Raw genomic sequence first — 9,741 nt, forward strand, 5'->3', positions numbered from 1 at the left:
AAGGAATGAGGTATAGTGGAGCTGAATGATGCAGAGTGGTGTGAAATCACAGGGAACGCAATAAAATGAACTGGATGGGAGTGGAATGCAATGAAAAGCGATGAGTGGAGTGAAAAAGAACAGTGAAAGGGAATGCAATAAAACAGAGTGGCGTGCTACTGCAATGTACAGCTCTATAAAGGAACTTTAAATTTGTGTTGGATACCTACCATCACTGCTTCTTCCAGGAGCTTCACCCAAAAGCTGGCTCAAGAACATTCTCTTACCCAAATCCTTTAATAAGAATCCTAGAAAGTACTCTGTGCATTTGACACTTTGAGGTTCTTCATTGGTCAGCACGGCTGGCCACAGCTACCCTTCAGCTGCTCCAGACGATTATCTGGGGATGCCCTACATACGCAGTACCATACATTCCAAGTTACTACAAACACCCATTAATCGGCAAACATTTCTGGCCAGGCATAAATGGGCTGCTTGGTGATTGCATGCCATGGCCATCTTCCGGCCACAAGCTGCAGGTCTCCTGCTTGCTTGGGAACACAAGCAAACCGCCTCAGCCTGCGCTTCTGCACACAGCAGAATAAACTTGCTTGGGAGGAACTGCTCTGCAGCTGTACCCCGGTCTCCTTGCCTTGTGTGAATGACCTTGCTTCCATAGGGCAGCTGCCCGCAGTAATGCCAGTGCCTCTCCACTGGATGAATTAATCATAATTTGCCTCTGTGTACCTCCTTCAGGATCAGAAAATCTTAATGAAGAAGCGCTGGGGCTTTTGCATTACACTGAGAGATTCTGTTACCAGGAAGTGAACCAGCTTTCCTGCATTGCCTCAAACACGTGAACTGAGTAGGAGAAGGAAGTTCCAATTTGGTTAAACCAAACGCTACTGCCACGTGGGCTGCAGAAGGGGCAGAAGAGATTCTAGTAGTGTGCGCAAGCAATACACTGCAGAGAAAAGAACTATTGCTTACCTACCCGCTCCCTGAAGGCACACGGGGCTCAGGCAGAATGGGAAATGGATTTGGGGGATGAATATGGTTAGCTGTTAGCTGCCAGGTAGCTGTGATTCGTGCCAGCTACAACCGAATCGCTCTGACTGCTGGAAAAGGACGTTTGAATATTGACAGCGTTGTCAGTTACCCAGCACAGGTTTTAACTGCTTTGCTGTTTGTTTTCTTTTTATTTCGTTTTCTTTAAGTGAATGCTCACAGAATTACAAGACACCAAACAAAATGTACTTGTAGCTTATAGTAGTTCCACGTGTACAAAAGGTGTTGACATTCGTTGCTCTTCACCTGTAGGTTTTTGCACTGCTACAAGCTTGTGCAAGACGAACCTAGAAAGAAAGAGCCAAAGAGATTATAACCCACAGCCACTTCCGCTTCCCACCCGAAGCAGAAGACACCTTTAGTTTCGATTCAGTTTTTCAAAATGCTGACAACAGTTATTTTTCTACAAGCGTGAGGCTTTCTCCCTCCCCTTCCCAGTTCATGCTTCTTCTCCACCAGCGGTAGGAGCTAAGACACAAGGCTTGAAGTAAGAAGCTTCTGTTACAGCTCAGTAGCTCAACAGGTAAGGACAACAATTAAGGACAGAGACAATGCTGCATTACAGCTTCAGGTCCCAAACGGAAAAAAAAAAAAAAAGGAAAGACTTACAGACAGCTTCTTCATAATGCCTCGTGCCTCTGGATTGAGATGAAGAAGATTCTTCTTGGTCAGATCACTTGCTGTTAAACGAATGCTCTGCAAGAAGCCAAACACCACCCAATCTCAGGTTTCCCGGTTGTTCAGCAGCAGCAGCTACAAGCAGCAAAGAAACCCCTCCCTGCACACTAGGAGGCCGCGTCCGTGCCAAGAGCCACATCCAGCTTGACCAGCTCATCCCGTGCTGCCCTTGGTGTGCTGACGCAGCACCGTGAGCAGAAGGTACTTTCAGCTTCACTCAAAAGCGCAGCAAAGCAGCAGTCTGCATTCTGCTTAGGCCAGAATTCTCAGACAGCTCCCGCTCTGACTAAGAACTTCTGCGGGTTCTTTTTAAGCGACATTTACCTCCTGATAAGCTGCGGCGGCACAAGTAAGCGGGCGAGAATGGATGAACAGCAGTCCCTTGAAACTGATGAGGCCCCCAAGAAGGCACAGGCCCTCCTTGCTGCATAGATTTTACAGACTCAAGTTTGATTTTACCTCCCCTCCTCCAACAGGAACGGTAATGAAGACATCATTGCCATCAGCAAGGGGGCTGCCGTTAGCAGAGATGGTGTAAACACGTTCATTTACCGTGGGTGTGCGCAAACCCGGCGTCTTGAAAACTCTGGAAAAAGCAACAGGCAAGGACTTTTACTGCGATTTCTTGGAGCACTTGGACCAAAACTTTGAACCACTGCAGGTTCAAAGCGCTGCTGGAAAGTATTCTGCATATAGACAACTGAGATTTAAGGAGCAAGCAGCAAGGCACTCCTCTGTACGAGACATTAACAGAGAAATGCAATAGAATACAGACCTGGAATCAAACCTGGGTGTGATGATGGAGGCGCCTCCTCGAGCACAGAGATCGAGATTTCTGCCAGTAGCCGGAGTGATAAAGCTGCTTTTGCTTGATCTGCTTAAAAGGAAGCGTGCAAGCAGAGCCCTGCTCTCAGAAGAATAATTTTAACGGACGCGTAAGCACTGTCTTACCAAAGACCTGGACGAGACAACCCAGGGTCCTCACAGACCGCCCTACGGCACGCCATGCCCACACCACCCAGCCTGCCGGGCCACGCACCGCCCCACTCTGCAGCTACCTTAGCACCGCACCTTTACTCTCTGCTTCTGAAATCCTGCCACAAAACTCATCGCCGTTACCTTTGACTCATGCGTTTCACTCTTGCTGAAGGAGCTCTTCTGCTCCTGGACGCTGGTGCTTTTTTAGTGGACGTCCGCACCTGAAACACATTAGCTGCCAAGTCAGTCAGTTCCTTCTCCTGGGACAGCCAAGTCCGCACCGAGCAAACGCTCCCATACGAAACGCCTGGCTCAGCAGGCTCCTTCCTGCAGCACGGGAGTCTGACACAAGCCACGGGACAACCTTCTGAGACCTTCCCCATTCCAGTATTGCCCTCACGTCCTTTCCCCGAAGCTCAGCTGCAGAACTTCAGGAGGATAACAGACCACCTTAACTTCCACTCTGACTCGAGACGGCTCATGTATTTACCGCTGCCCACAGCACAACTCAGAAACTACAAAGCCGAAAAGCACTGCTGGTAAATATTTTCAACGTGGCCCAGACTGTTCTGCTCTAGGGAATATCGCTCCCTCCATACAGCAACGCTGAAGACACCCGCTCAGATGAGAAGGGTGAGACTCTCACGTGCAGAAGTACAAGAGGAATAAAAGCAGAGGTAACTTGCAGCACAGTCGCTTTGCTCGCCACAAGTAACAGCACGACCTGCCAACGAAAGCCAGCTTCCAGCGTCACCGGGATGATCAGCAAGCAACAGCTTTTGGAAAGCCACCCTTACAGCATCCTGCACGCTGTTCCCCCATAGGCATCAGCATCGTCTCGGTACATAGTTTATATCCTAGGAATAAAAGCCATCACAAAGAGCAGCTGCTTACCTTTCCGTTTCTTGGATTAGTACTTGCAGCTGCTTGCTCCAGAAGAAGCTGGACATCGTGTTTCGCTTTCTTTGCTGGAGGAAGCAAAGGAACCTCTGCTGCTTCTTCAGTAGCTTCAATACCCTGTTTAGATTTTTCTACGAAACGAAGAAAGCATTATTCAGCTTGACAGGAAAAAAAAAACTAACATGACGTAACTGACCATTTGCTAAGGTAAGGAAACACACTACAGGCTTATTTCGGCAACTGTTCGCTTCTAAAATCTGAATTCTGATGACAACAGTAAAGAGAACATGGCTGTGAATTATCCAGAATGCCTTAATTAAAGCAAGTAAAACTACTTCAGGTTGCAGGAGTAAAGGCAGAATTACGTCCTTGTCTTCACACGTAGCGAAGGCTGTAGCTAAGAACCAAACCAGCATTCACAGAATGTTATCTACTGACCTTTCGTGACGATTTTCAGAGGAGTCTGGATAAATTCTGCTGTCAGCTTGTTTATTTCTGTTATTCCCAAGTCTGCCTAGGATTAAGAAGTCATAATATTGTCGGGATGATCAGTACTGCAAGTTTGTGATAAGTCAAGGTTGCAGGCAAAATCTTTGCAACTATTTCACATACACAACTGTCTAACATAACTGTATCTTCCCGTTCTTCTGCTGTGCTAAAAGAGGTCCTTCCTCGTTGTTCCGGACACAATGGATCTCGTGCCCTTCAGCGCCAGCACGCCCTGCTGGGCAGCTGTGAGCACGCTTCACCTACTCCCTGCTGCTCAACAGCACAGCAGTGCTTCGGCTTACTGAGAGGCGCGTGCTCTTCCAGAGGCCTAGGAGCAAACCCCCAAGGCGTGGGGCCCCGCAAAATGACTCCAAGGGAGGAGAGCAACCTTACAGATAGCAGGAGAGAAGGGCCGGTGCGTTAGGGAACAGCGATCTCCGTGTGTGATGATGGAGCAGCCAATGGAGAGCGATTATATCGTGTTTACTTCTTTTTTTTCCTTTATGACCATCCCTGAAGAATGTTAAAATGCAAAGAGGACTGGGAGAGGCGTACTGGCAGAGGCTGCCCAGAGCATGCCCCTGGCTGTAGGGTGTATATGCACAACAGCCCTAAAAGCACAGCTGGGTCACCCGTCTGGGGTGTGTATACAATGCAGCACGGTTTGAGCCTCAGAAGCTAAGCTCCTGAAGGTGCTAATGCTTGTATGCCCCCCACTGCCTTCCCAGGGAATCTGTCGATGGGCAGAGAGATGTTTCAACAGGTTTCCAAGCTTCCCTCCTCCCACGCTTTTCCTTTTCTCCCCCCCAACATTTCTGGACATTTCTGGAACGTCCCAACCAACACAGTCACATTGTTCACACTGTCGCGTTTTCAGAACGTGCTTTTCATGATCGGTATCGGCCACGGACCTCCCCCAAAGCCGGGTAACAGCGAGTGGCAGAGGGTGTGGAGGAACTCAGGAGAAAACTCAGAGAAGCGGACGGACACTCCCGGTGCCACGGAACTCCCCTCCCAGACTCCTGCAGAACCCGGAGAGGTCAGGCAGGTATTGAAGAGAGGGAAGGCTGCGGCCCCAGCAGACCCATGGGGGCACAAATTATTTGGGGCCCGGCCCAACAGAGGGAGTTTGAGGAGCTGCTTCGTCAGCAATCAGCACTGAAGCACGGCTCCCCTTAACACCTTGATTACCAGTTCAAACTGCATGTTTCAAGGAAAGGCCCCCTGCACACGACGTGCTTCTGATGCCACTTGGAGTAAGCGGCTGGTGGTGATTACACAGCGGGCTCAGAGGGGAAACCGTGACCATCCCGGAATCTGGGAAGCGGCCCGGGAGGTCTTTTCCAACCTCGGCGATCCCTTAGCATGAAACTAAGCAGGCCCGCAAAGCCGGGCAAGGAGCAGCACGAGCACGCAAACCCTGCAGGGGACACCGCAGCATCTCCTCCCGCTAAGCCTTAACAGTTCAGATCCGCGGGCACAACCCGCGCTATCGCAGCGGCGCTCCTGCGGATACACAAAGCCTTCGTCTCCTCCAGGAACGCACCGCGCGCCGGCGAAAGTTTCCCATTCGCGCCGGATACCTACCGTCACCGCCTCCTCCAGGACCTTCCGGCTTCCCCCTTCAGCTAGAAAGAAGACATCTCGGTTGGAAGCGTCGCTGCGGTCCGCAGCCGGGACAGCTCCTGCAGCGCCGTAACGCCGCCGCAGGAGCGCGCAGCGCACAGCAGGCGTTCCGGCGGCGAGCGAGCGGCCCCGGGCAGAGGGGGCGGCGCATCCGCCCGCGCCCACCCGCGTTCTGCTCGCGCGAGCCCCGCGCGCCGCGTCCCACCGCTCCTCAGCGACGGCCTCCGAGCGCCGCTCCAGGGGCAGCCCGCGCCCCCGCCCGCGCCCCCGCCCGCGCCCCCCGCCGCTACCGAAGAACTGCAGCCAGTTCATCTCGCGGAGCGCCACGGGCAGCCGGAGGAGCTCCACGTCGTACAGGTTCTCCACCTCCTTGACCAGGCGCTCCCCGTTCGCCCGCAGCTGCTCGACCCGGCTCCTCACTGCGGGGACGGACGCGGTGTCAGACGCGGCCCGGGCCCGAGCGCGGCCCGCGGCCCGCCCGCGGCCTACCCTCCCGGTCGAAGTCCTTCAGGAAGGCGCTCAGCTTCCTGCCGCGCGCGCCCGCGGCCGCCTTCCTGCGGGCAGGAGCCATGAGGGCCGAGGAACGGCGCGAGCGCACCGAGCCCCGCTCCCGCACGGCGGACGGCACTGCTCGTCCGCGCCGCGTTCAACCGCCGCCGGACGCGCGCCCGCCGTCCAATCGGAGCTCCGCGACCGGCGGCGCAGCCAATCGGAGCGCGGCGCGGCGTGATGACGCGAGGCGCCGTGGCGGCGATGGCGGACGCGGTGGCGCCGGGCCGGGTCGAGCTGCCCTACTGCTGCCGTTGTGCTGCGGCCGTACGGGGAGCGAGCGGCGGAGCCGGGCCTGGCTGAGCTGAGCTGCCGCGGCGCGGGCCGCGCTGCCCGTCGTCGGCCGACGCGCTGCGGGGCCTGCGGGGCGCGGAGCGTTACTACGGGCGCCTGCGGCCTCCCGTGGCGGGGCTCCCCGGCAGGGCTAGGGGCGCGGGCAAAGAGGAGCTTTCGGAGACGAACCGAATGCAGGGAAACGAGCTGCGTTAAAAGCGACGTGCTTTCACGGGCTGCCGAATCCGCAGCCGCAGCGCTGACCTCGCTAAGCCAGGCTCTGGCTGCCGAGAGCAGATGCTCTTCTGCAGACTTGGACGCTTGGTACTGTAACCGTTAAAGAAGAACATGCAACTTTGTTTTAGAGGATGAAAGGATATAACATAGTTCAATACACTTGTCAGAAGAACCACTCTCCCTTTTTTTTCTTTTTTCTTTGCATTCCTGCATGTGTTTCTAACTTCAACAAGATTTATCTCCTTGATTTATTTTTTGAGAAAAACTGGATATATGTAAGAGACCAGCTAGGATAACTTTGACACCGTTTTTCTTCTGTCACTTGAGAAAGCTTCAGAATATGTTAGATGTTTCATTCAATAAGAACTAATTTTCTGTTGGAGGCCTGGAGGCTCCAGCCTGCTTCTACTGCTGTTTTGTTGGGTTGCATGTTCACTGCTAGAGAAGACAGTGAGTATCCAGCTGGCGTTCTGCACTTAAAATCTCTTTTTCCCTATAGTTTCTGAATGGATTTCCTGGTCCTCTTCTCCCTGTTTTCCACTGCTTCAGAGACCTGGATTTATTTTAAAGTCTGAATATGATGTAGATTTTAATGTGCATAGAAGTAAAATGCTTCACTTTGCCAAATGAGTTATTCTTGTGCATGCTAAGAGCACACTTATTTTTGTCAGCAGCTTTATGGTCAGTGAGCCAGCTCGGAAACTCTGTGAAGCAAACAATGCGGTGCGGCTGGGAGCAGAGCACTGCTCACAAAAGAGCTTTTTCTTAAAATCTGACTGGATGGTGCTTGTTTGTGGGAATACAAGAGAGACTATTTGGAGCAAATGCTGTGGAGCGAGGTAAACAGCGTGAGATGGCAAGGCTGAGAACCAAGGACACGTCTAGTAGAGAAAAGCAAAAGGAACGGCTCACAGTTCTGGATTAAGTGCCTGCATGCACGGTTATGGAGTGCTTGTGGAATGCTTTGTTGACAGGTAAAGGCGGGTGGGAAAGTTGTAAGGGCAGATGGGAAAGCTAAACAGAAAACTTGTGAATGTAAGTAGGTGATGTGAGAACCCGTAATAAACAATTTGGATCATCCACATCTGAGTGCATGCCTGGTTGCCACATTTGTCACTGCTCAGAAAATCAGGAATCATCTCAGCTGCTAAGCTAGAGATTTTCCTTTGTCAGCCTGTCAGGTGTTGATCTGAATGTACTTATTACACTTTTTTTGTGGCTTCTTACCTTGGATTATCTTGATGCATGAATTATCATTGGCTCTTCTATATTCCTTATTGCATGGAGTAATAGATAACAAGTACATGAACAGAGAGAGGGATTAATCCCCTCATCTTTAAAGACCCTTCCTCTCTCAGGTTCACAAAAGCTCTTGTTATTCCTCTGTTCTGTGCCATCTCCAAACAGATGTCTGAGTAATGTGAGCACAGCACTGTCTCATATACATACCAGGTGTTGAATGATGACAAGAAGCAGCTGTGGGTTACCAATTTGAATAATCTCTGTTAATGGTTTGAGATTTTATGATTATAACTAATGTGCTAACTGTATGCGCAACAACTGACTTCTAAACTCTTTCTTCCCGAGACCCATAGAAATTTCCTCTCAATGAAGGTTGCTACAAAAAATGAGATCAAAATCATTAATTTAAAAGGCACGTGACACATTCTCCATGGAGATGTCCCTTTTCACAATTCCCTCTCAATATGAATAAGAATTGCACACAGCCTTTTTGTTTGTTTGTTTAACATAGAATGTCTAAGCACAGACTCAGAGGCAAATAATGCATTTTATACAATAAAGCCGAAAAGAGGGAAACGGGCATTTTGTTGTGGAGTTCCAGCAGCCCTGCTGGTGTTAGCTCCCTCTGTCCTTGGTCAAAGGGATGTGTCGGTTGACGCTGGAGAATGTCTGGACAGGAAGGGCAGATGTTTTATATGAATTCTGAAATATGATTGAGCCTTGCATTGTTTTCACATTGGCAAGTGTTAGCTGGCTCTCCTTCCTCTACTGTCTTCCACGACGAAGGAAGTAGCAGCTCGGCATAACACAGCTGGACAAACTGTAGGGAGATTTCTTAAGGCATTACACATGGTTCAGAGGGAACACTAGCCAGACAGATCAAATTTCTATTGAATTCATGAACTTTAGCTTGATTGGGATTTAGCTTTGTATTGCCTTTGGCTTCATCCCATTGTATTACTTACGGGTTAGGGTTAGGCTAGAGTTAAGGATAGGATTTGTGTTGGGATTGGGGTTGGTGTTAGGGTTAGAGTTAGGGTTAGGTTTAGCATTAGGGTTTGGGCTAGGCCTAGGATTAGGAGAAGGGTTACGGTTAGGGTTGGGACTGCATTGCATTCCACTGTCGTGCATTTAAGTGCCTTGCTGTGCGTTACTTTTCATCCCATTGTATTACTGGTTTGGTTTAATGCTTGTGGTAGATTAGACGTAGTGAAAAGTTTAGGGTTAAGTTAGGTTTATGGTTGGGGTTGTGACTGTATTACGTTCCATTATTGTTGTATTTCATTTCAACCCACTGCACTGTATTTCATTACACTGTATTGTGTTTGGTTTATGGTTAGGGCTAGGGTTACATTGGATTTCATTCCATTACATTGGATTGCATTTAATTTCGTATCATTTCTTTGAATTGTGTTGCAGTTTGAAGAGTTAATCACGTGACACCCCTCCCAATGAGAGAAGGGGGGGAGATAGAAGAAAAAAAACAGCTGAGATAAAACTGGTTTTTTAAAAGGATTGTGAGAGAATGTAGAGTAGTTAAGAAAAAAAAATCAAACCAAAAAAAAAAAAAAGGGAGGAGAGAGAACTTCTGATTGCACTGCTCCCTGTGCTGCTGGAAACTGGAAAACAATAAAAAGGAGGAAAACAATGGGAAACTAAGGAACATAGGGGAAAACGGCTGTAACGGTATAACGTGATAGAAAACAAAGCCATGACAGCAGG

General features: G+C 50.2%; 1 protein-coding gene across 2 annotated transcripts; it reads right to left on the reverse strand.

The window, feature by feature from the left end:
- Positions 1–1,148: 1,148 nt before the first annotated feature.
- LOC128083393 (borealin) lies at positions 1,149–6,366 on the reverse strand. Of its 2 annotated transcripts, none has more exons than XM_052688562.1 (10): positions 6,208–6,366; positions 6,009–6,137; positions 5,680–5,720; positions 4,042–4,117; positions 3,598–3,734; positions 2,845–2,924; positions 2,501–2,602; positions 2,185–2,311; positions 1,657–1,743; positions 1,149–1,334 (listed from the first exon to the last, which is right to left on the reverse strand). In XM_052688562.1, the coding sequence occupies exons 1-10, from the start codon at positions 6,287–6,289 to the stop codon at positions 1,290–1,292; spliced, it is 906 nt and encodes a 301-aa protein (XP_052544522.1). In that variant the 5' UTR covers positions 6,290–6,366; the 3' UTR covers positions 1,149–1,289. The 2 variants fall into 2 exon arrangements, with proteins under 2 accessions (XP_052544522.1, XP_052544523.1); XM_052688563.1 differs by having other exon boundaries at positions 2,501–2,599; positions 6,208–6,363.
- Positions 6,367–9,741: the final 3,375 nt, after the last annotated feature.

The sequence above is a fragment of the Tympanuchus pallidicinctus genome, unplaced genomic scaffold (assembly GCF_026119805.1).
Source record: "Tympanuchus pallidicinctus isolate F22 unplaced genomic scaffold, pur_lepc_1.0 scaffold24, whole genome shotgun sequence".
NCBI lineage: Eukaryota > Metazoa > Chordata > Aves > Galliformes > Phasianidae > Tympanuchus > Tympanuchus pallidicinctus.